This window comes from Miniopterus schreibersii, assembly GCF_964146895.1.
Source record: "Miniopterus schreibersii genome assembly, chromosome: 3".
Lineage (NCBI taxonomy): Eukaryota > Metazoa > Chordata > Mammalia > Chiroptera > Miniopteridae > Miniopterus > Miniopterus schreibersii.
The window spans coordinates 67,438,645-67,464,491 of NC_138103.1; the positions used below are offsets into that span (position 1 = coordinate 67,438,645).

Sequence of the window (25,847 nt, forward strand, 5' to 3'; positions counted from 1 at the left end):
TATATGAAATGTAGAGTTAATAACAGAAGAGAGGGAGCACTAATTACCCAGGATTGTAAACAAAGACTACATTCAATAGTTTTTACTACTCAACCAATAATTGATGGTTGGGTTACTCAAGACTTCTTTTTTAGCTATAAATCTAAACAATAGCAATTTCAAAACCAAGATATTAAGGAAACACACACATTTTTTTTTTAAACAAAAGATAAACAATGTTATCCAAAAGTAATAGAGAGCTTTGAGCTAAGTCCAATTTATCTTTTTTTTTATTCTGTGTGGACCAATACCGTATCTTCTTACGTACTCCTAAATTCCATCCAGGTGTACTTCCTCATCTGCCAATTTTAAAAGAAAAATACATGATTCTTTGGGGTTGCATATATTTCCCATAATGGGCTTATAGTGTAAATTTTGATTATCTAACATTTTGTAAACATCCATCAAGGCTATACTTTTCCTGCCATGTTGGAGGGGACAGCTACAATGCCTTCCAAAGAACCAGAGAGGAACCCTCCATAGTGATGCAGGGTAGAGGTGAGGGGAGGCCAAGTTCTATTAGATTTCCAAACAGTTTAAGAGCAGCAACAGTGAGATTTGTGTAGGTTGTGTTTTTGTTTTGTAGTATTTATCTGTTTTGGCAAACTCTTTTTATGCAAGCTGACAGGTGACTGTTTCTTAATGACTTTACTGTTACATAAGAGGAAATTAAAAAAAAATATTTTTATTGATTTTAGAGAGAGAGGAAGGGGGAGAGAGAGAAAGAAAAACATTGATGATGAGAGAGAGTCATTGATCGGCTGCCTCCTGCTCTTCCCGCAATTGGGGAACAAGCCTGCAACCGGGGCACGTGCCCTGACCTGGAATCCAACAGTGACCTCCAGTTTCATGGTCTGACACTCAACCACTGAGCCACACTGGCTGGGCTATATAATATTTTAATTAATAGAGCTTTAAAATACATTTTGATATCTGATAGGACAAGTCCTCCCTTTCCTTAACCTATATTTGCTGCTTACCACCTTACTGTCTCAAGAATTCCTCAATAATGTCTCTACTTCCTTAAGTAATATTCCCCCAAATAAACTTTTAAAGTGTTCCACCAAGTCTCCTATAAGTATTTTAAAATACATTTTCCCAAAAGACCCTTCATTTTCTCAAAAACTTAGACATTTTTTAGGAAAAAAATATGATCTGAATAGTAAAATAATAAAAATAGTGATAAAGCCACTCCATGTAATGGAAATAGCAGTGAACTGGGGAGTCAGAAAGCCCCAGTTCCATCCATTTGCTCACAAATCTTTGAAGACCCAGTATGTGCTAGACACTGGGGATTCCAAGGTGCATATACAGAAGGGGTCTGTCGTATTCTCAATCTTCCTCTCCTTCCTTAGGAAGTCCACTTGGCTTTATTTTGAATTAGTTACATTTAAAGAGATTGAAGTATATCAACTATATAAAAACGTACTGGCTACTATTGCAGGCTGCACCACTACTGTTCTAAAAATTAATGGAAAGAGAAAGCCTTTCTCTTGCCTTTCCTACACAATCTGTATTACAGGGAAACCAGAGAGCTGGAGGTTGAAATACAAATACAGTATACATCAGTTAGGTTAGCTGGTGATCTGAAACTTCTGATAAATGTTTGTCTGGCCTACCTGCGGGGACACGTGGGGAGGGCATGTCAAAGGCATTAAGGGGAAAGAAAGGCAGCATTTGGTGGACTGCAGAAGCACCTGCGTCTAAGGTAGCGTTCCGGCTTCAGAGCGGCGGGCTGAGCGCCGGGCCCGGCCGGCAGGAGCTGACGGTCCTTTCGGGGTCCGGTCTCCGAGCACCAGGTGGCCTGCAGGCAACGCGTCCCCGGACTCCCTCCCCGCCAGCGGCATTACCCGTGCTCGGCCTGCGGTCCGTCGGCTGCTCCGCCGCTTCTCCCGTCCTCGCCGCCGCAACCTCAGTCCCCACCCCGCCTAGGGGACGCGACAGAACCCGAAAGCAGCGCGGCAGCGGGCCCGGTGCCACACAGCCCGCGAGGCCCGGGCGGCAGCGCGCCACCGCCACTTCCGGCCCCGGGAGCCCGAGGCCGGGGCCGACAGCTCGCTGCGCGCGGCTCTGACGTGCGGCGCGCGGCTCCCCCTGCCGGCGGCGTGCGGCGTGCGGCGCGCGGCGCGCGGCGCGACAGCCAGGAGGCACCGCCGCCCCCACGACGACGCTCTTGCCCCTCCGCCTGTCGCCTCAGCACGCCCGGCTGCAGCGACGAATTTTACTTTTAACTCGCCTTTTAAAGAGGCGCTTAGTGTCTTTTTTTTTTTTTTTTTTTTTGCGGGAAGGGGAGCGTTGGAGAGGGAGGGTAGAAAGGACTCCGAGTTCGCGGCCAAGATGGAGAAAGGCGCGCAGGCCGCAGACTGGGACAGCGATGAGACGGTGATAGAGGGGTCCGTGACGGAGAGCGACCTGGAAGAAGAGGAGCTGCCCTGGAGGAGGTGACCACCGGCAGCGCGGGCGCTGGGGAAGTGGGCACAGGCGCCGGGGCGCCCTGAGAGAGTAGAAATTGTTACCGGGCCAACGTAGGTAGGCCCTGGGGGGCAGCCAGGCTGAGCTAAGAGCTCGTAAGCAAACGAGGCCACAGCCCCCCAACGTAGGGCAAAATGAGCGTTATAGTAGCTGGCTTTATGGCATTAAAAAAAGCCTTAACTCATCCTGGGGCCCTAAGGCCTTTTGCACAGGCAAAAATGTCCTAGGGCGAAACAGCTCCAGTGCATTTTGTCTCAGGCAGCTCGTAGCTCAGGTCTAGGAGACGGTTAACATAATTTCGGGAGAAGAATGTGTGATGGAGGAACTGGGTACCACCAAACTGGAAGCGGATGATTTTATAAGAATCAAAAAACGTCGGTAGTTTCCTGGCCCGCGTGGCTCAGCGGTTCAGCATTGACCTGGGATCCGGGAGATCCCGGGTTCGATTCCTGGTCAGGGCACATGCCCGGGTTTAGGGCTTGACCCCAGCAGGGGGCGTGCGGGAGGCAGCCGAGCAATGACTCATCATTGATGTTTCTCTCTCTCTCCCACTCTGTGAAATCAATAGACACGTAAAAAAAATTAAAAAAAAAAAAGCCGGTAGTTCATCAAAACCTTCCTGAACATACCTCACTTTCAGTGCTAGATTCAGGGAGAAGACAGAAGAGATGAGGCCACTGCCTTTAAGAAATCTCCAGGCCAGGAAAGACACAGAAACATAATTCTTTTTTGTTTTTGAATTTATCTTTTTTGTTAAAAGTATTACAGCCCGGCCGGGCGTGGCTCAGCGGTTGAGCGTCGACCTGGGATCCAGGTGATCAGGGTTCGATTCCCGGTCAGGGCACATGCCCTGGTTGCGGGCTCTATCAATGACTCTCTCATCATTGATGCTTCTCTCTGTCTCTCTCCCTCTCCTTTCCTTTCTCTGAAATCAATAAAGATATATTAAAAAAAAAAAAAAAGTATTACAGATATCCATTTTCCCCCCCCATTGATCCCGTCCACTGTTCACCTCCACCCGTCCAGGCCTTCACCACACTGTTTGTTGTCTCTTGTCTGTGGATTTTGCATATATGCATGTAAATTCTTAGGTTAATCTCCCCCTCATCCTCCCTGCTTTCCCTCTGAGATTCCTCAGTCTGTTTCATGCCAAATAATTTCTTCTTCTTTTTTAATCCTCATCCAAGGATATTTTTTTATTGCTTTTCAGAGAGAGAGAGACAGAGAAACATCAATGTGAAAGAGACACATCAGTTGGTTGCCTCCCGCACGCTTCCGGACCAGGCCAGGATGGAGTCAGCAACCAAGATATATGCCTTTGGCCAAAATCGAACCCGAGACCCTTCAGTGAGGGCTGACTCTCTTACCACTGAGCCAAACCGGCTAGGGCTCAGATAATTTCAATGTAATGTGAACAGTGTGCGTTAGGAGCACAGAGGGTCTTTTATCTCAATCTAGGTGGTCAGCAACGTTTGTTAGGGTTAATTTCTGAGTAGAGACTTGAAGATCGGTTAGGAATTAGCCAGATGAACAGGAATGTTCTAGGCCAAGGGAACTGTATGGGTAAAGGTGTAGCTGTGGGTCATAGCACTGTGCTATATGTGTTGGAATGTATAGTTAAGTCTTGCTGAAGTGCTAAATGTGGAGGTGGGGAGTGGCGAAAGTTGAGCCTGGAGAGGAAGGTAGGGTGAGGTCTTCTAAGGCCTCATATATCCTGCATGTGTCCAGGTCAGGTGCTTGTGAGGTGCTAATGGAGGAGTAGCATAATCAGATTTTTGTTGACTCTAGCATGCCCTAGACTAGGGCTTTTCAAATTTTAATGCCCTTATAAATCACTGTGGAATTCTGTTAAAATGTGGATTCCAATTCAGGAGTTCTCTGGTGGCGTCTGGTATTCTCCATTTCTAGCAAGCTTCCAGGGTTAAAGTTGGTACAATTAGAGAAGGGATTATTCACCTTTTGCAAGAGCTTACTTAGCTTTGGGGTCAAAGTAGTAACAGACTGGGATGATGAGAGCCCAACCAAGAAGAAACAGTGGGAATGGAGGGAAAAGGGCAACTTGAGAAACCTTTGGAAAGTAAATTTGGCAGGAGATGGCAGTTAATTAGACATGGAGGATGATACCCAGGTTTCTGGCTTCTTTATGTATACATACACAGGAATATTTGTTCTTTTGGTGTCCAGGGAACATTTTGACTATGGAATCTTAAAACAACCTTCACAATCAAGATCCAGAACAGTTCCATCACTCCAAAAACATGCCCTTGTGCTTCCCCTTTGTAGTCAAGCCCCCCTCCAATTTAATTCACTATTCCTGTATGTGTAATATTTCATCTTTTTTGTCTGCTTTCTTTTCCCCCCATATCTTTGGCCTAGTAGTTTAATTATGATGTGTCTGGGCATGATTTTCTTTGTGTTTTTCCTCTTTAGAGTTCACTGTTCTCCTTGAATCTGTAAATTTATGTCTTTCACCAAAGTTGGGAAGTTTTCTTCATATATTTTTTTCTGTACCAATTTCTTCTCTTCTGGAACTTTAAATGACATAAACGTTAGACTTTTTGATATTGTCTCCCAGCTGCCTGAAGCTTTATTAATTAATTCTGCAGTCTTTCCTCTGTGTGCATGCATACTTGGTGTCCCCTCTCTTCTAATTAGATTATTAGATACCAGTCATATTAGATTAGGGCCCCACCCTTATAACTTCATTTAACCTTAATTGCCCCCTTTAAGGCCCTGTTTCCAAATGTAGTTACATTATGGATTAAGGACACAATTCAGTATATAACAAATGGGTTCATGTCAAACAACCCATGAGCCACTTTGAAGAGGCTCTCACTAGCTAAAAATAAGACAGTTTGAGCATTGATAAGAACTATAACAGCAGTGGATTTAAGTCTATGAGTTTGTAATGGTCTTTAAAAACTTATTTCAATATTCTGAAAACTGCTAATGAAAGAGAAAGAAGCAGGCATTTATTTTACCTTTCCTATGCACACTACCTAAGTAACCTGGTTGAGTTAAGAGGCTTGATGGAAAGTAATTGTGTAGTATTTTTAAAATACTTACATATTTTAAAAAATAAGTACTTCCATTAGTAAATGAAGAAAATGATAAAGTAGAATTTCACCATTTTATATACTCCTAATAACGAATAGACCTAGGCAATGATCATCAACAGTCACTAACACCACAAAATGAGTTACAGCCGTCTTGTTGAGCAAGTGCATCTGTTGCCTATCACCAGGAGTAGAAATCCAGACACTTCTGTTCACTGTATCTTGGTATTGGAGTCACTGATGAAAACACAGTGCAGTAAAGCACTGGCTGGAACAACACTTTACTCACATAAAAAAAAAAAGATTAGCTTTAGTAGTGGGCACTGGTCCTCTCTGGGCAGCCATCTCTCTGCAGCTGACACAGGACCCTTGGCCTGCACAAACCCTTCCTGTGTCACAGAACGAAGAACTTCATTCTCTCCCCACACAAAACAGATACAGTAGTGGGTTTGGCCAGGTGCCCTGTGACACACACTTAAATAGATCAAAGGAATACACATTGAATCGGAAACAGGGAAAGATATTCCCACACAAGGTAAGAGGTCCAGTGCAACCTGAGAGGACTCTTTATCTCTTTGAAAGAAAGTGTTCCTGGCTCAAGGCTGAAAGGCGGTTGAAAGATAGCATGCACGAGACTGCCCTTCCCAACATACACTTTATTATCTCCTGTAGGAAGAACACATATGCTTCCCCAAACTGAGGTTGAGTTAGATCAAACCTCTAGATCTAATAACCAGTTTACAGGAAATATACAGGACAGAGAAACATATTTAATGACATGCAATCAGTAAATCTAAAATGTGGGAAACCCTACAGGAAAAACAACCCAGTTTCTTCAACAAATAAATTGCAAAGGGGTGGAAAAGATTGGGGGTAATTTATGGACTTAAAAAAAGACTTAGGGGACATAGCAACTGAATTTAGTGTGCCCCTTTTTTGGATCCTGATTTGAATAAAACAACTGTAAAAAGAGACAGTTGGGGAAATGTGACTACAATCTGTTTATTAGTTTTCCATTGCTATATAACAACTTACTTCAAAACTTAGCATCTTAAAACAATAAACATTATTATCTTGTAGTTTCCGTGGATCAGGAATCCACGAGTTTCTTAACTAGGTCATCATGCTCAAGGACTCCCAAGGCTGCATTCATCATGTCAAGGCTTCATGAAAAGGATCTGCTTTCTGCAGGATGGTTTTTAAGAATTAGTTCCTCTCTGGCATTTAGTTCATCTCTGACTGTTGACTGCAGGCCTCCCTTACCTTCTTGCCACATAGACTTCTCCACAGGGCATTTCACAGCATGGTGAGCTGACTTCCCTGAGAGTACAGAGGCAAGAGAATAAGAGAGGGAGACAGGATGCCTCCCAGTGTCTTTTTGTAACCTAATCTCAGAATTAAGATCCCAACATATTAATAGTGGTATAACTAAGAATTTTTACAAGTTTAGATGTAATAAAAATGACAGTTAAGGCTTCATTTTTTATGGCCAAATAATACTCCATTGTATATATGTACCACAACTTTTTTATCCACTCATCTATTGATGGGCACTTGGGCTGCTTTCATATCTTGGCTATTCTAAATACCACTGCAATGAACATAGGTAGGGGTGTATATATTCTTTCAAATTAATGTTTTGGATTTCTTCTGATAAATCCCCAGAAGTAGAATTATTGGATCATAAGGCAGTTCCATTTTAATTTTTCGAGGAAACTCCATACTATTTTCTGTAGTGGTTGCACCAGTCTGCTTTCCTACCAAGAGTACATGAGGGGTTCCCTTTCTCCACATCCTCAACACCTGTTAATTGTTGATAATAGCCGTTCTGACAGGTATGAGGTAATATCTCATTGTGTTTTTAATTTGCATTTCTCTGACAGATAGTGACATTGAGCATCTTTTCATATGTCCATTGGCCATCCATATGTCCTTTTTGGAGAAGTGTCTATTCAGATCCTCTGCCCATTTTTAAAAAATATATATATATATATATATTGATTTCAGAGAGAGGAAAGGAGAGGGGGAGAGAGAGATAGAAACATCAATGATGAAAGAGAGTCATTGATCAGCTGCCTCCTGCACACCTCTGACTGGGGATCGAGCCCGCAACCCGGGCATGTTACCCTGACCGGGAATCGAACCCCGATCGCCTGGATCCTAGGTTGACGCGCAACCGCTGAGCCATGCCTGGCCAGGCTCTGCCCATTTTTTAACTAGATTATTTGTTGTTGCAACAGCATGGATGGAACTAGAGGGAATTATGCTTGGTGAAATAAGAGAAAGACAAACACTGTATGATTTCATTTATATGTGGAATCTAAAGAACAAAGTAAACTAACAAAATTGAAACAGACTTATAGATGCAGATGGGAGGGGGGTTGAGGTGTTGGGTAAAAAAGGTGGTGGGATTAAGAAGTACAAATTGGTAGTTACAGAATAGACACAGGAAGGTAAAGTAAAGCATAGGAAATATAGTCAATAATATTGTAATAACTATGTATGGTGCCAGTTGGACACTGGAAATATCAAGGGGAACATTTTGTAAAGTATATGTTTGTCTAACCTCTAAGCTGTACACCTGAAACCAATACAAAATAAAATTGACAGTAAACTGTAGGAAAAAACCCCGACAGTTAAATTGTTAGTCTTTGTTTAGAAAACATTATAATAATCTGTACCTTCTTTTTGGTATTTGAAAGGTTGCTCTTTGATCAAGACACATCTCTTAGATCTGAGTTCAGTCTCCATCCTGATATAAGTGGAATATGCAAAGGTGAGAAGTAATTCTTTTTACTAAGTAGTCCATTTAATTTCCCAGGTGTTATTCCATTAATGTTTCCTTTTATATTTAGTCTTGTTCTTTAACTTTACACAGAGTTAGTTTCTTTTAGGTGTCTGTAATAGACCCTAAGGTCTATTAAGGTCTGTTACTGAGGACAGCAATGGGGGTTGTAACTTCTGGAAGATGTTTATACAACAGTGTTATGGAAGTGGTACTCAGATAGCTCTTCTTCCCCCTGCCCCCAGATCTCCAGCTTAACTCTAGAAGCTGCCTACCTGCGGAAGCAAATAGTACTTTTTAATAACCAGTCTAATTCTTTTTTTTTTAAATCCTCACCCGAGGGTATTTTTTCCATTGCTTTTCAGAGAGCGTGGAAGGGAAGGGAGAGAGGGGAAAGAGAGAGAGGAGAGAGAAACATCAATGTGAGAGGGACACATTGATTGGTTGCCTCCTGCACGTGCCCTGACGGGTGGAGATCAAACCTGCAACCAAGGTATGTGCCCTTGACTGGGAATTGAGTCCAAGACCCTTCTGTGCTCAGGCCAATGCTCTAACCACTGAACATGCCAGCCAGGGCACCAGTCTGATTCTTTCACACAAAATTAAATTACAGATTTCCTTGATAAATATTTTTTATTTGTTTTTATTTTATTCTATTATTTTTTATTGAGTACACTTGACATATAACATCATATTGTTACAATAATGATTCAACATTTATCTGCAGGGTGTCCCAAAAAATGTTTACATACTTTGAATAATTATAAAGTCAGTGTTTATTAACCTACAGTTCATTTTCAAAATTAAATGAGTTATCAGTTGTTAAAGTGTGTATACATTTTTATGGGACACTCTATATATTGTGAAATGATCACCACTATAAGTCTAGTTAATGTAGTCTATTACATTAGTGCAGATAACATTGTCACACAATAAGTCTAGTTATATATCTATTTTTAAAAAGTGGCTTTCACTTACCAGTTCTCCATACTTCCTGAGTCCACTTCTAGATCAATTTAAATGGCATGTAGAAAAGTCTATCACTAATTGTTACTGTTCAAAAAGATCGGTTCTGCTGTAGCTGTTTAAATGGTAGGTTATTTCCTTTTCTTATTTCTTCCTTTGAGTATTTTTCACTTTGGAGGATGTCTGGAAATAGGTGTAGAATAGAAGAAAAATTTCCTAAATACCATGAAGATCTTTTTGGTATAGTTTGCAAAGTCTTTTCGCTATACATTGCCTCACCTGATACCCCAACAGCAAGTTACAGTTTCATCTGGGAGTGGTTTTTCTTACTTGCAATTGGAAAAGACAGTGTGTAATATTGGTCTCCAGGATGTATTTTTTGAAGTGTAAAGTGCCAGTAGGAAAAAGTTAGGGGTCTGTTTTAATATTCCAGCCAAGTTTTTAAATTTTATTTCCTTTTCCAAATGGATAGACCTTTATTATTTTTGCTAATTATTAAAATTATAAAATATTTTTATAGTACATAATTATGTAGAGAATGAAAGGTCCTATCCTCTGTTCTTCCCTATAATTCCACTCCCAACAATTGCCAGCATTTAGTATTTGTATATCCTTTTAGACTTTCATATGCCAACATAAATATCTCTTTTCATAATTGGTATTGTACTATGTAGTATATTTCTTGTTATATTTATCTACCTCAACCTTTTAAATTGCTACATATTATTTTGTATGAGTGTACCCTTACTTAATGAATTGATTATATTTTCCATGTTTCTTAGTATTGTAACAAATATGAATATTCTAATGTCTTTGCCTACTTTTTTGATTATTTCCTTTTTAAATTATTTCTTTAGAATAAATAACTAGCTAAAATTAGATTTGCTTTTAAAGAATATATTCTGATTTTAAAGGGTCTCACATGTGTCAGATCTTGACATATATTGTCTCCTAAAAAAGATGGCTTTTCACCTCTAGATTCAACACAAGACATATTCAGTCTTTACAAAACTGATAAGTAAAAAGTATCTGATTATTTTAATTTGCATTTTAAAGAATATTTAGGCATATTTTAATATTGACCATTCATAGGGTTTTTCTTGGTGTGAATTACCATATATCTCCTAATTATTATTTTATTATTGACTTGTAAGAGCATTTAACATATTAAAGATAACAAAAGTTTGTCATATATATGTTGCAAATAGTTTTACCCAGTTTCCTAGTTATGTCTTCATGTTATTCAAGATATATTTTGTATTGTAGAAGTTTTAAGTTTTTATATAGTAAAATCTGCTGGGTTTTTTTAGGGTTTATTAGTTTTTTCAAACTTAGAAATAGTTCATCTATCTCAAGACCATAAAGATATTTTCTTTTATCTTTATTTCCATTTATTATATTTAAAGCTTTTACAAATAATCTCTTTGGAATATTTTGGCATATGGGAAGATAGTTTTTTAAGCTCATTTTTTCAAATGGTTAACCAATTTTCCCAATATTATTTATTGAATAATTCTTTTTGGTGCCACTGTTTAAAATACCATATTGTTACATATTAAATTCCTAAATATATATGTCTGTTTCCCACTTTTTGTTTTGTTTCATTTATTTTTTTAAAAAAATATGTCTTTATTGATTTCAGAGAGAGAAAGGGAGAAGGGGAGAGAGAGAGAGACATCAATAATGAGTCAGTCATTGATTGGCTGCCTCCTGCACTCCCCATACTGGGAATTGAGCCCACAGCCCAGGCATGTGCTCTGACTGGGAATTGAACTGCCATTTCTTGGATCATAGGTCAATGCTCAACTGCAGAGCCACGCTGGCCGGGCTCATTGTGTTTTCATCTTCTAATCTGTAGAGGGTATATTTCCTTTTTTTTACCATTGCTGTTTCAGGTTTTAAAAAAACTAATCATTTCTTTGGATTCTTTTTAGGAACTGGGAAGGGAAGAAAGTTAAAATATGGGCACCATTTGCCATCTTGTAACAGAAACTTGCACTTTTCTTGAATTTATACTAGCATCATGGGTTTTTTAAAAGACCTAAAGTGAAGTTTTTAAAAAAGGAAGTATTCTTTCTAGTGGGATTTAAGTCTACATAATTTTCCATATATAGCCTTTGCACCATTCATCCTGAAAAAAGTAAATATCAACTATTATTCAATGTAGCATATATGTTTCTTCTCAATTAATAAGCTAAAAACCATAATACATAAAAGTGGCAGTTAGGAAATTATAATTTACAAAATGATCTTTAATGACATTTTTTACTATCTTTAAATCCTTGGGTCATTGTCAAAGCAGAGCAATAAAACTGTTATGAATGACTGTGATTATATTTCATTCTAGGCACACGTTCTCCTGAGATTCAATTTAGGTTCAAGCTCAGAAAGGATCCACAGGAGCAAATAAGTAAAAAGACGACGATGCCTGTTCTTAGTGGGGATGCAGTCTTACAGGTGTGTAGGTATATTGATTAAATACATACTTATAAAAAATTGGAAATACTGTTTCAAAGAGTGACAAATTACTAATGATCAATTTTGTTTGTTATTTTGCTTCTTTTTTTCTTTTAGTTTTTTTCTCCTTTTTTTAGCTAGTCATTCTGTTTCTTTGCTGCAAATTTATTGAAAGACAGTTGTTTTAGGAGGAGGTACTAAAATACTTCCTTTTCCCTCTTTCCTTTGTTTTTTTCTCTTTCTGGTAGAGATATGGTAGAGGAACAGAATGTTAAAAGAGATTAAATTAGAATATAATAATTACATTTTCCTCTCCACTATATGTCAGAGGTCATCTTAAACTTGTGAAGAAGGTACTAGCCTGTGTGATAGAATTTGAGGTATGGGCCACTGAAAGGCTTTTCTGTCGTCCTGTGTGTGTGAGTGCATGTGTGGAATATGCTTCTGCCTTAAAAAAGAGGTAAATATGGATACATGCTACAGCACTGATAAATCTTGAAGGCATTCTACTAAGTGAAGTAAACCAGTCATAAGAGGACAAATATAGTTTTATTTCTTTTATATGAGCAACTTAGAGTAGTCAGATTCATAGGGACAGAAAGGAGGAGGGTGGCTGCTAAGGGCTGAGAGGGGTGAATGGACAGTCAGGGTTTTGGGCGTGCAGTTTTAGTAGGGGAAGACGAACAAATTCTGGAGATGGGTGGGGGTGAGGCTTGCACGGCATTGTGGATGTATAAAATACCACAGAACCGTACATGGGTAAAATGCTAAATTTTATGTTATATATTTTTACCACAAAAAAAGATGCTAAGAAACAATAACATGAATTACCTTAAATGTTAAATTTTTAGTGTGTTGCATTGGGTTAGCATTCATCAGTTGGAAAAAACTACTGCTTTTTTTCCCTAGCAACCTCAAGATGAAATGGAACAAGATCAAACTCTGTTACAGTAAGCATACTAATTTTTGGCTTTATTATATTATAGATTTTTTTTGTCATTTTGCACATCTAAAATGAGTCCTCATTTTCTTAAGAAATTATGTTTTAGAATTATGTTTTTAAATAATTGCCCCTTTAGCAGCATAAATATATATTATTTTACAAATACTCTCAATAAATTTTATTTTGTAAGAGAGGTTGAATCAGATTAAGTTGATTTTGTTTATTAATATTATTTTAAAAGGGAATTTAAAGCGTAGCATGAAAGAAGAATTTGTAGAGCTTACTGAATTTAGACTTCAAAAACTATTGTACTTGAGGAGACTTTATCCTTTCAGTTCTTTTAAAACGATGATTCTCAAAGTATGGTCTGTGGACACCCTAGGAATCTTTGAGACTCTTTCCAGAGGGTCTGTGAGGTGGAAATTATTTCCATAACAATACCAGCACATTATTGCCTATTTCATGGTATTGACATTTGCACTTAGAGTGCTGAAGCAAGTGGGTAAAATTCTGGAGCCCTAGGTAGGAATCAGGGCAGTGGCACCAGATAGCACTAGTAGTCATAATGTTTTTCACTGCCATGTACTAGCATTTAAAAAACAAAACAAAAGACTGAGCCAGTTTCACTTAATGCATTTGTTGAAGCAGAAAAATTATTAGTTTTATTAAATCTGATGAAGTGGTAAGTATCCTTAAAGTACTTCTATGCATATTGAAGTGTCTTAAGGAGAGCACTTGTTTGAGTTGTAAGCATTGTAAGAAGACTAGCCTCACTTTTTTTTCTTTAACTTGAAAATATAACTAACAGACAAACTAGCTATTCACACTTGGATATATGGCAGACATTTTCTTGAAAATGAATGAAGTAAGCCAGTCACTTCAAGGAAAATGGCTAATGGTATTTGTTGCCAATGAAAAAATTCAAGCTTTCAAGAGAAAATTAGTTTAGTAAAACTTGTGTCTACCACCTTGACCTTGATAGCTTTCTAATATTAAAGTTTTCTGGTGAGATCAGTGATAGTATTTACAAAGGTGATCTTTTTGATATTTTATAATAAAATGTATGTAAGATTTGCATAACTCACGCTGGGCAGGTGGCGCAGTTGGCTGGAGCGTCATCCCATACACCAAAAAGGTTATGGGTTTGATTCCCAGTCAGAGCACATATGTAGGTTGAGGGTTCAATCCCTGATTGGAGTGTGTTACAGGATGTAACCAATCGATGTTTCTCTCTCACATTAATGTTTCTCTCTCACTCTCCTTTCCTCTCTCTCTAAAAATCAATAAAAACATATCCTTGGGTGATATTAAAAAAAAGGTTTATATAACTCAGTATTTTCTAAAAGACCAATGCATGATGTCACAAAATCAGGCACAGATAAAAGATCTGTTCAAAGTGCAAATATACCAATGAGTTATAATGTAACACAATACAAAAAGCTCATTGATTTTGTTTCAGTTTCTACATTTTCAGAAACCTTTAAGGAAGTTATTGCTTTTAGAATTTTGTTGTGATATCAAAAAGAATATCTACAATTATCCAAAAAGGCTACTAAAATACTTCTTTCTTTTCCAACTGCATTTCTGTGTGAGACCAGATTATTGTTACATATGTCAAACAGAATATATGGCAAAACTTTGAAAGCAGCCCTGGTCAGTGTTGCTCAGTGGTTAGAGCATTGGCCCGAGCACTGATGGGTCACAGGTTTGATTCCTGGTCCTGGTCTGGGCTTGTGCAGGAGGCAGCCAATCAATGTGTCTCTCTCACATCAGTGTTTCTCTCTCTCTCTCCCCCTTTCACTCTCTCTAAAAATCAATGGAAAAAATATCCTTGGGTGAGGATTAACAACAATAAAAAAAGATTGAAAGCAGTAGCAGGTATGAGATGGCAGCTGTCTTCTATTAAGCCATATATTAAGGAAGATTTTTAAAAATGAAACTGCCACTTTTCTCACTAATTTTTTTTCATTTTTGAAAATATAATTTTTCATAAAATATTAATGTGTTACTAGGTTATTACTGTTACTTTAAAATTAATGATTATTTAAAATTTTTCTCCATTTTAATTTCTAATATGTAAATATAAATAAATATAAGGCACATAAACAAAAATTCTTTGGTTTCCCAGTAACTTTTAAGAGTGTAAAGGAGTCCAAAATCAAAAAGTTTGAGAATCACTGTTTAAAAAAAAACCTTTTACTGAATGTATCAGCAATATAAGTTCATCTACAGAAATAGAAAAAAGAAAAGACTAAGGAAGACTAGCATAGCATCCATAATCTCACTGCTCAAGAAGAACCATGGTTAACATTTTGTTACATTTTATTTTAGGCTTTCTATATATTTTTGGGTTTGTTCATATTTTCTACAGAATTGGGATCATTCTGCAGATAGTTTTGTATCCTGTTTTTAAATTTTAAGTAACAGTTTATCATAATTATTTTCTCATTAATATTTTTTATAAACATGAATTTTAATGGTCTCAATGTTTTACTGTATAACTTCACTGTCCTATAATTTATTTCATCATTCCTCTACTATCAGATATGTACGTTGTTTGCAGTCTTGCCTAATATAAATAATTATTTTTTAATAATTTAGATGAAAGTTTGCTCTATTTTTAGACTTAGGTGTTAAGTTCTCCTTTGTAATTAAGGAGAAAAATTATGTTATTGACTCAAACTATGATTCTATTTTGTTGTAAATCAGCTTGTTCTTCTCAAAGAATCACATTTTAGGGGGAAAATATCAGCATTCAGTTCTATTTGCCTCATGGAAATTATTTTATATGAGCAGTTTTATTTCCATTTTCAAGATAGCATATATTGACTACTTCTGTTTTTAGGCAGGATAGAATGTTCAATGTATTATTCTTTTTTTAAATTATTGATTTTTAGAGAGAGAGCAAAGGAGAGGGAGAGAGAGATGGAAACATTGATCGGCCACCTCCTGCATGCCCCATACTGCGGGACAAGCCCGCAGCCTGGTCTTGTACCCTGACCAGGAATCAAACCAGTGACCTCTTGGTACATTGGTCGACACTCAACCTCTGAGCCACACCGGCCAGGCTTAATTTATTATTCTTGCTTAGGGTTAAGGTAGATGTGTCTGGTGCATAACAACTGCTCTTAAAACAGCTGAAAATAGAGGCTTTTCTTTTTTTTTAAAAAAAAATGTTTTTACTGATTTTAGAAAGAGAGGAAAGGAGAAGGACAGAGAAAGAAACATAAATTGGTTGCTTCCCCATATGGTTCGGGACTAAACCTGCAACCTGGGCGTGTGCCCTGACCAGGAATCAAATTGGCCACCTTTTGGTGCATGGGATGACACTCAACCAATTAAGCCACACCAGTCAGGACCAAGGCTTTTTTTTTTTTTTTTTTTTTAAAGGAAGAGATCTTGATTGTATTTGTGTAGTAAATTAGACTGGGAAAAAACAATTTAACTGGTTGCTTTTCTTCAATGAACTTTTAATTATCCCAGGGCAGATGATCACAGTTGCAGATTAGGCATGACTTTTACTTCATTTTCAACCTCTTCCCTTCAGTATTTCCTGTCTTTTCTTTGCCTACTGTGAAATACAACAATAATGAATAATGTCATAATGACTTTCACTTACATCTTAAACTATAATGACAAGCTTTCAGTGTATTTGAGAATTTAGACAGCCAAGCTACATAATTCAGGACCAGTTTTTTTTTCCTGACCCCACCTATTTGACAGACAGTCATCTCCACAGTTACTTTCAGAACTAAATGTAGTTTAACATGTTTATACCCCTGAAGCTCATGCATTACATTTTCAGCTCCCCCCTTCATTTTTGCAACCACTTGAAATATTAATGTTAACAATTCTAAGAATTCTCATCACAAAGATAATTTTTTTTTCTTTTTATTTTATCTATATGAGATTATAGATGTTAGCTCAATCTATTATGGTAATCGTTTCACAATATATGTAAATCAAACCTACATGCTATATGCCTTAAGCTCAAACATTGATATATGTCAGTTATTTCTCAATAAAGTGGAAACAAGAAAACAACAACAAACAAAACAAATTGGTAGTAATTGTAAAAACAATTGGAATAATGTAGCAATAAAAACAACTTAATCCTATTTTGATTAAATGAACAAAAAAATTTAAATTATATTTGAATGAAAAAGTGTTTTTTCTTTCCATTTTAAAATTTTTATTTCTTTATTAATTGGTACATGTTTTAGAACCAGAAAAAGTTGTCCAATGTTCATTGTGTCATCTCCCCAAACTGAACTTTCACTGAACCACGAAAGCATTCAAGGTATGTATTAGTTATATAAAGTAAATTAGTCTTAGTCTAAAAATAGAAGGCTTATTAGATATGCATTTATTTACAACTGGACTATTCTACTATGCATTGCTACCATACATTTTTATGTAAGAAATCAGTGTTGCTGTTGACATTGTATCATGCTGCATAATGTTGCCCATATGAGGAGCATCTTAAGTGCAATCAATACCTGCTACTCCAAATGCTCTTCTGACTTGTAATTTTGGGATTCAAATTTGAAAACAATGTTTGTTTTCCCTGTTCATATCATTCTCAATATTATGTATTTCATATCTTTCTTGACAGGCAGTCACACAGGCCTTTACCTTGGGTTCAGCTGTATTAGAGGATGACTGTCTTTATCTTTGAGGCATCTCCTAGTAACTCCTCCAGAGTGAATGTTATGTATGTTGTGTGACAGTGTAGTAAATATTCTTGGTGGCCAATGAAACCTGGCATTATAATAAAAGGGCACAAGAACATGGTAACTTGAAATTGAAAAAGTTAAATTTTAAAAGCTCTGTCTTCTGCTTTGTTGCTAATACAGCAATAGTAGTACTACTTATGCCCATCACCAATTCTTGCATGCACTCTTAGTGCCTAGATTTTGATCTGTAATATTATTTATTCATATGTTAACAAATATTTTATTAAGCCTACTGTGTACTAGCTATATGGGTGCTGTGAACCTGTAAATGGAATGCTAAATTGACCACAAATGCTTGGCTGCTGTGTCTCAGTGGCTGAGCATCAGTCTATGATCCAGGAGATCGCAGTTTGATTCCCAGTCAGGGCACATGCCTGGGTTACGGGTTCCACCTCCATTGGGGGGCATGCAGGAGGTGGCCGATCAGTGACTTTCTCATCATTGATGTTGCTGTCTCTCTCCTTTTCCCTCCCTCCCTCTGAAATCAATAAAGACATTTAATAAATAAACAAACAAACAAACAAAACGGGAATCTTTAAGGAATAGCTAATCTGTCTTGGAGCATGAAGATGGGCCTGAAATATTCTACTGTTACTGGAAAGCAAAGATGCTTTTATGGATGTCTAAAAGTGCTAGAAAGACAAAGAACTAGGTTGTTGGTGCTCTCTCTGGCCAAGCTGTGACAAATTAAGTGGGGGAAAAGAAACCAACAGTAATTTTAGTTCACGGAAATAAGTTTGTGAAAAAACCAGGAGTTTATAATGACACTCAAAATTGTTAGTAGTGGCCCTGGTCAGTATGGCTCAGTTGATTAGGTATTGTCCCATGCACTGAAAGGTTGCCAGTTCAATTTCCAGTCAGGGCACATGCCTGGGTTGCAGGCTCGATCCACAGTAGGGCGCATGTAGGAGGGCCGCTGATCACATCAATGTTTCTCTCTCTCTCCCCCTCTCCCTTCCTCCCTCTCTAAAAATCAATAAAAAATATTTTTTAAGTGTTAATAGTGTACCAGAGGTAGTCTCAATGCAAAAAGAAAAGCAGAGTGTTTAAAACTTTTTAATGACTTTAAGAAATAGATACCTGTTAATACGTGTACATTTTATGTTCTCTATTAAATATATATCTGTTTGTAAAGCATAGGATATTTTTGTTTATCACTGTGTAAGTAGAGAAGAAAGAAAACAGAATTGTAATTCAAATAGTCCTGGGATAAGAATTGTACCAAGGAAAGGAAAGACCACACACAGCATCATCAGTCACACATAAAAACATGTAAGAAGTGGGGTCTAATAATGTCCCACGATGGCAGATTAACTTGATATCCAATTAAGGAAACTTTTCTGCACAGATTAGATTCCTCATCTCTTAGGAAAGTAAAGCATTAGATGGCCCTGCTAATCATGATAAGATATTAAAAGAGCAGGCATAAGTTTGCAGCAATGCTAACAATAGATCAGTATATAATAATGATAATACAAAAGCTTTCGTAACACTGGCCATGTAAAACTTAATGATAGCATTCTTGGGAAAAACATTAGATTATTTAAAAAAGCACCTTTGTGAACTTTAAGGTATTTACTTATTATAAGTGAAGCCAGATAATTGGCTGTTCAGGTTTGAATTGTGTTGGAGGAAGTGGTCCCATGCCCCAAGAAAAAATCAATTAGTCAATAGCCAGATTCTGCCACCTTGGATGGTGCAAGAAGTTATTTGTTTTCTTTTGAATCTGATACAATTTCTGTAACCCTGGGGAGATACCAAAATAAATATGACTTTAATTATAAGAAGGCATAGGAACAGGTGTAGAAGTAACTTTAACGAATTACACCAATGAATTGTTATTTTAGAATTAGGTTAAGAGCAGTAATAAGTTTATAGCCATTGTATTCATGTGTGTTTTGTCTAATAGTTAATATGTTTGAAATGGCAAACATATTAAATTTGTAGTTTAAATTAAGGGAATTTAAATTTGTAATTAATGTTTAAATGTTAAAGAAACTAGTTTTCAGGTGTTAGATATAGAAGTTTAATAAATTGACCATTAAACAAATATAAATACGAATAATAATGGTTGTTTTTCTCCAAGTATAAAAGCCTTTATGGTTTTTAAGATGTCTAATCAATAGCAGATAGTCTAATATAATTCAGATTATGCCAGACTTACTCTCCAAATATGGTGAAAACCTATTTAGCCTCTTTTACAAGATATAGTTTATAGGTAAACTGAAAAAATCATGAAGCTATAGAGGTTACATCTTAGAGGTTGTATTTCTTTTTTCTGTAAGTATGTCTTGAACAGTTTGAGAGAGAGGTGTCATGGGTGATAGCATGCCTTGGGCGTTCCTTTCTTTCCTTTGGGTTTTGATCATGATAACAAGTGTTAGCAATAGTTAGACAAAAGATCCGTTCTCATTTTTTTCATATTCATTCCCAGAAAAACAGGGGTCCACTATATCCTGCATTTCGCACATTTCAACCTCCTACCCATGTGGCCTTCTGAGAGTCATTAGTGCAGTGTGATGCTATGGGTATTTGTGCACTCTTGCCACCACCAATAGTGCCATCAGGCACTCATTGAACTTCCGAGTCACAAGTATTTTACTGGCTGATTCTTTAAAAGTGCCACGGGCACCAGAATTATAACTTTGTGGTGTTTCTTGCTGTCAGGAAGCTTCTGTGACTTGAAACCCAGAAATAGTCATCCCCTTCCCTCTGGCACTTCGTCGCAGCTCCCTCTTGCCTTGACCCCCTTTCAGAGTGTTCAGAATAGGAAGCTCATTTTGTTATCCTAGACTGTGGGTTAATTTACATATAAGGAAACTGTTAAATTGTTAGCTAGTATAACTGACTCTGTTCTAATACAATTCTGTCTTCTCCCTCCCAGTTGAAAGTAATTTTAATGAAATTGTAACTGACCAAAATAGTTAAATGATCTTTAGTAAATAGGATAACGTTGGCCTTAAAATAGCTTGTTTATAAGTTAAAATTCAGCTCCTCTGAGCATTTTCTTTTCATTTGGCACTTTAGAATTATTTCCTATACATTACATTTTATCTTTTTCAAGTGATAAGTAGAAAATGTACAAAATCTTTTAATAATTTATTAAAGGAGAAACAATTCAAGAAAAATACTTTTTATTATTTGTAAAAGCTGTTTTAAGTAAATTTTGTTGCCAGAAAATGAGAATTATTTCTAAATGTATTTTTAAATATAGAAATCAAATTACTATAACATACTTTATTATATTAACTTATCAAGTTTTAAAAATAGTAACTATTGGCCTAAAAGAAGGATCACTTTTATGTTGAGGTTGTTAGAAACAGTGCAGGAGAAGATGACTGAGGCTCTTTCTTGACAATTCGGAGGCAGAAGAGGATGGCTCTTTCTTTTTTGAACTCTAACCCCTCAAGGATCTGGGCTTACTAAAAACAAAAATCTTGCAAAGATGATTGAAGATGTATCTGTTGTTTTAAAATGTTCCTGTATTGGTATTAACTTTTAAGCAACCAGAGATACAAAATTTTCAACAAGATATAGACAGTGTAATATATCATTATTGCTTGGCACAAAGGACTCTAACGCAAGAGTAAGAAATGATTTATTCTTACGTTTTTCTCATCATTTTGTAAGGGACTGGAATACCGTGATATTAGTCTTCCTAGCTGATTTTCATAGCTTTTCATCATCAAATGGTAAGGGTGAAGCAATAATAATAATAATAATAATAATAATAATAATAATAATAATAATAGGGTTTTGCAGGATATAAAGCTCAGTAAGCATACAAACTAAGTATGCTTATTTTTCCCCCTGAAAAACCTGTCTTGCTTGTGAGGATGCATTCTGAGGCTCAGCAGATAATTATTTGCTTGAACTGTAGGTCTAGATATTTCCTAATCAAAAGAAACCAACGTAATGACTCAAACATAATGCCAGTGATGCCCTGAATTCCTGCCTAAGTATGTCAGAGTGCCAGGGCCTCGATGGTGAGGGGAGGAGACAAGAGGAATGGAGTAGGAGAAGTACCTTTTTTCGCAATCCTCCTTAACTTCCTGTGAATTGCTGTCAGCCAGCTCACCTCAGAGGAGGCAGGCCGGTGAGGAGTCAACGGTGAAGGCAAAGTCACGTTTAGGACAATCTCCTGACTCTTTTTGGTTCCTACATGGGGCATTCCTTTTCATGCATAATGTGACAGCATGAATTTATTTAAATTCTATTACCTATCCTGGAGGAGATAATAACACTGAAAAAGTAGATATGATTTTTCTTATGTAGTTACACGTAGAATAATAAGCTCAGCCAAAATAGAAAGGTTGGCTTTCAGCTAAACTAATTCCAAATTATTATAATTTTACTTGGCTTCATGTAAAATATTTTTTAAGAAATAGCAAAATTTATTTTTATAAACTTCATTGCCAACATAATGATACTTTTATATCAAATTTAAAATATAATATTTATAAAACATTTGAAATGTTACATAAATGTCTGAGGGAGTCATTTCAAGTTATATGATTAAGAAATGCCAAGTGAGCCCGGCCAGTGTGACTCAGCGGTTGAGCTTCGACCTAGGATCCAGGTGATCGGGGTTCGATTCCCTGTCAGGACACATGCCCGGGCTGCAGGGCTCAATCAATGACTCTCTCATCATTGATGTTTCTATCTCTCTCTCCCCCTCCTTTCCTCTCTCTGAAATCAATAAAGATATATTTAAAAAAAAAAAAAGAAATGCCAAGTGAGAGGATATGTATGTTTTTAGTGCTTTAATAAAACTGGAATGTAAACATATTTTGTTATCTTCTAGGGCCTAAGGCTGAAAATCCTGAAGTTTTGCCACACCCAGAAAAGGTTGGTCTATATAACTGAGATTAGCTATGCAGATCATAGGTTTAGATTTTTTTTAAATTATGCTGATTAAAGTCCCAGGCCCATTTAGACTTGTCCTCTAGGCAGGACTATGACTAAACCATTCAATAGGTGGAAATCTATTCTTATCTAACAACCCCTTCTAGGATTTATTCTTGCTTATCTCTAATGAAACAGCATTTTCTTCATCTATTTCTTATCCAGCATTATAAGTCTTTTATTCTTTATATAGAGGAGAAACATACATCTTCTTATCAGACTAATTGCTGAGGTAATGTAGCAGAAATGCCTTCTGTTGGTTTGTCTGCTACGCTAGTTCCTTTAATATTTCCTTGACGATAACTGCTTTCCCATCTTGTAGTTGCTAATCAGTGACTATGTATTGAGAGCTTGTTTTGGCTTTGCTCTCTTCTTGGTGCTGTGAGGAATCAGAGGACTGTAGAACTGGTTATGCCCACAGTGGACTCACACAATCTAGGATCTCCCCAGGTCAACACTGCTATACCTGTAACCTCACTTTATCTCAGCTGTGCCTTACACATTCCTGCCTCAGTGACTTTGTTCAGGTCAGGAACCAGAAAGCAAGGGAAAGAGCGTAAAATTTGGAACCAGATAGGTGTGCGTTCCAAGGGCACGTGTGTCATTTACATGCATAAAACACCACTAGTGATACCCATTTCACAGGGCTGTTGGAGGGCTAAGAGCAATGATAGTTCATGTTGCCTGGCCCCAATTGGTGCTTAATAAGTACGTCTTTCTTGTTTCAGTCCTTCACAAACCTTTGTTTTTTGGCTCAAGTCCCTTTTCCTCTGTGACTCTGTCTCATAATCTGGTGATCTTGACCAAATTGCTTCCTCTTTAGCATTCATTATTCACTGACTATATCAGTATTTCCCAATCACTTGCATCCTATAACATTAATAGATCTTTTGAGAAAAAGGATTTTGTTGAACAAAGACGTTTAGAGAACACTGTATCCTAAAGTCTCCTCAGGTTTATAATGTGCATACTATGAAAATTCTTGTGGTAAAGAAACCTGTTTAACTTTGTTTAACCAAGCATTTTTAAAGCAATTGTGAAAGCTTGCTACAGACCCTTCCCGCCACCCAAAGCTATCTTGTAACACATTAGGCTCTATGGTTTATGCCATTCATTTGAGTTCATACAGTGTCTTTGACATTATTTATACTTTATTTAATGTCTCATATATTTATGCTTTTAATCTTCAGATAGAAATTAAATTCTTTTAGGGCACTGTCCAATATACAGGATGTCCCAGAATAAAGGTATACACACTTTAACAGCTGATAGCTCAATTGATGTTTCTTTTATTTTAAACTTAACAAACATGGCCTTTATAATTATTCAAAGTGTGTATACATTTTTTGGGGACACCCTGTATATACTTTATTACATTTATGGCCTTAAAATTAGTAGCTATAAGGACTTCAAATAGAAAGGAAACCTTGAACTGTGACTTAAAGAATGGATAGGATCTGGTTCTTGGATTCTTTCTAAATTCCTTTTGTCTTTCAGAGAAAATTATAGTTTGTAGTACTGCTAAGTACATATATCTTCTTAAGCTTTGTGTGTTATCTGTGGAAGAAGATAAATGGTGGCAGCTAGAAAAGGAACAGAGGGAGAATAAGATAGTTTTCAGTTTTCTTAGTCAAATTAAATGAGAATATTAGAGGGCTTACAATTTACAGTGCATTCTATCAGAGTGGTGTGTCAATGGAAGGTGGATTTGATTTTCAAGAACAGTCAAAAGTTATTGCAACCCATTTTGTTATTTAAGGTCAAACAAGTCGTTTTTAATATTGAAAAGAAGTTCAGTGCCTTTAAAATATTGAGACTGGTTTTCTTGAATGGATTATAAAAATGTTGAAAGTACTTTCAAATGAGGACATCTAATAATATTTTGAGCATTAGAAATATTGTGAGAACAGGTATAACCTGTTAAGATGATGTCTTTGAAAAATATTGGTCATTTAGAAATACAAGTTTTGTGGTTTTTTGTTTAAAAAAATCATAACCCAGCCCTAGCCTGTGTGGTTCAGTGGTTAGAGCATCGACCCAAAGACTGAAGGGTCTCAGGTTTGATTCCGGTCAAGGGCATATACCTTGGTTGCAGGCTTGATCCCCAGCTCTGGTCGGAGCGTGTGCGGGGGGGCAACCAATTGATGTGTCTCTCTCACATTGATGTTTCTCTCTTCCCCCCCTCCCCCTCTCTTCCCCCCCTTCGACTCTCTCTGAAAAGCAATGGAAAATATATCCTCGAGGGAGGGTTAAAAAAAAAAAAATCGCAACCCAGAACTATTTATGTCTAGACAGGGCTTGTAATATTTACATAGAACTGTGTCCTCATTTCTCCTATTTTCTCCTCTGACTTTATGTCTTTTGGCATTTTTACTTCACATTTACATATTCATACAGAGGTGGGAAATAAAAAGAAGGTGAAACTACACTGATTTTATTCCTGGTTAATAATTTTTATGCAATTCAATAGGTTTTTGACAAAGTTTTTGACAACCATTAACTGCAGTGAAGTTTTGAGATCTGTTAACTGTCCACATCATCTCTGCTGCTGCTTTTAGCACAGATAATTTGCTGAACAGATAATTTGCCATCTGTAATTATGGTCTAGCCAATTTTACCCTTGTATGTTTAGCCATTTGTTCAGTGTATTTTTATTTATAGAAGGGGAGGAAAATTGATAAAACTTTTTAGTGATAGCTTACCGACACGATAAACTGGAAAACTATGAAGTTTTCATTTTAAACACTTTATTTTTATATGCTGTACTGATGGAATTTCTTTTTTTGAATACACAGGAACTAAATGCAGGCAGAGACTCTCCTGAAATTAGCCTTCTCTCAGGTACTGCTATTGAAGTATCTGATATGGTTGCTGTAAAGGAGAAATTGTTAATAGAGCCACAGACAATCTCAGCAGCACCAGCATTTTCTGAGTCTGAAAAGGAAGTTGCATTGCCCATGACTTCCGAAGAAACCAAAGATGATGAAAGCTCTCTTGAAACTTTTGTGTCTGCCTTAGAAAAGTTACTAACATCACCAGAAAACACCCAGGAGGAAACATTGTTTGAAACAATGAATCATTTTGAACCTAGAGAGTTGATGAGCCCATTGAGCAACTCTTTGAATTTCATATCAATGCCTTTGACATGTCATAGAGATTTACTAGATAACACAAAGGATGGTGCATTGCCAGCTGAGTTGTTAGCAGCCCTAAACATGTTGTCAGAAGCCAAGGTGGGACCCATCTGTCACAGAAAAGAGGGAGGCAGCAGTCTCAGTGCTGAAAATGAATGTTTAGGAATAGAGCCGAGCCTGTCTCAGACTGATGAAGGTTGCACACAAATAGCAGAGGTGAATTTTGAGTCTCTTTGTGCTACTCCACCATTGGAACAAGACTCCAAGTTAGCTGAGCTGCAAGACAAGCATCTTTCAATGCAGCAAGTAAGTGCAAGTGTGAGTCTGCGATTTTGCCTTTTATAGGGACCTCTA

General features: G+C 37.1%; 1 protein-coding gene and 1 long non-coding RNA gene across 2 annotated transcripts in view; one reads left to right on the top strand and one right to left on the bottom strand.

Annotated features, from left to right (window-relative positions):
• Nucleotides 1-275: 275 nt before the first annotated feature.
• Nucleotides 276-2,068, bottom strand: LOC308554213. Its single transcript, XR_013998367.1, has 2 exons — nucleotides 1,659-2,068; nucleotides 276-338 (listed from the first exon to the last, which is right to left on the bottom strand). It is a non-coding gene; the product is annotated as an uncharacterized lncRNA (long non-coding RNA).
• A 98-nt stretch (nucleotides 2,069-2,166) lies between these two features.
• Nucleotides 2,167-25,847, top strand: part of ANKRD31 (ankyrin repeat domain 31) — a 91,300-nt gene continuing 67,619 nt past the window's right edge. Inside the window, exons 1-7 of the mRNA XM_081131930.1 lie at nucleotides 2,167-2,480; nucleotides 8,270-8,343; nucleotides 11,666-11,775; nucleotides 12,685-12,725; nucleotides 16,942-17,018; nucleotides 22,259-22,302; nucleotides 25,155-25,799. Coding sequence (XP_080988056.1) covers nucleotides 2,377-2,480; nucleotides 8,270-8,343; nucleotides 11,666-11,775; nucleotides 12,685-12,725; nucleotides 16,942-17,018; nucleotides 22,259-22,302; nucleotides 25,155-25,799 — 1,095 coding nt within the window. The 5' untranslated portion in view covers nucleotides 2,167-2,376. The remainder of the gene's footprint in view (nucleotides 2,481-8,269; nucleotides 8,344-11,665; nucleotides 11,776-12,684; nucleotides 12,726-16,941; nucleotides 17,019-22,258; nucleotides 22,303-25,154; nucleotides 25,800-25,847) is intronic.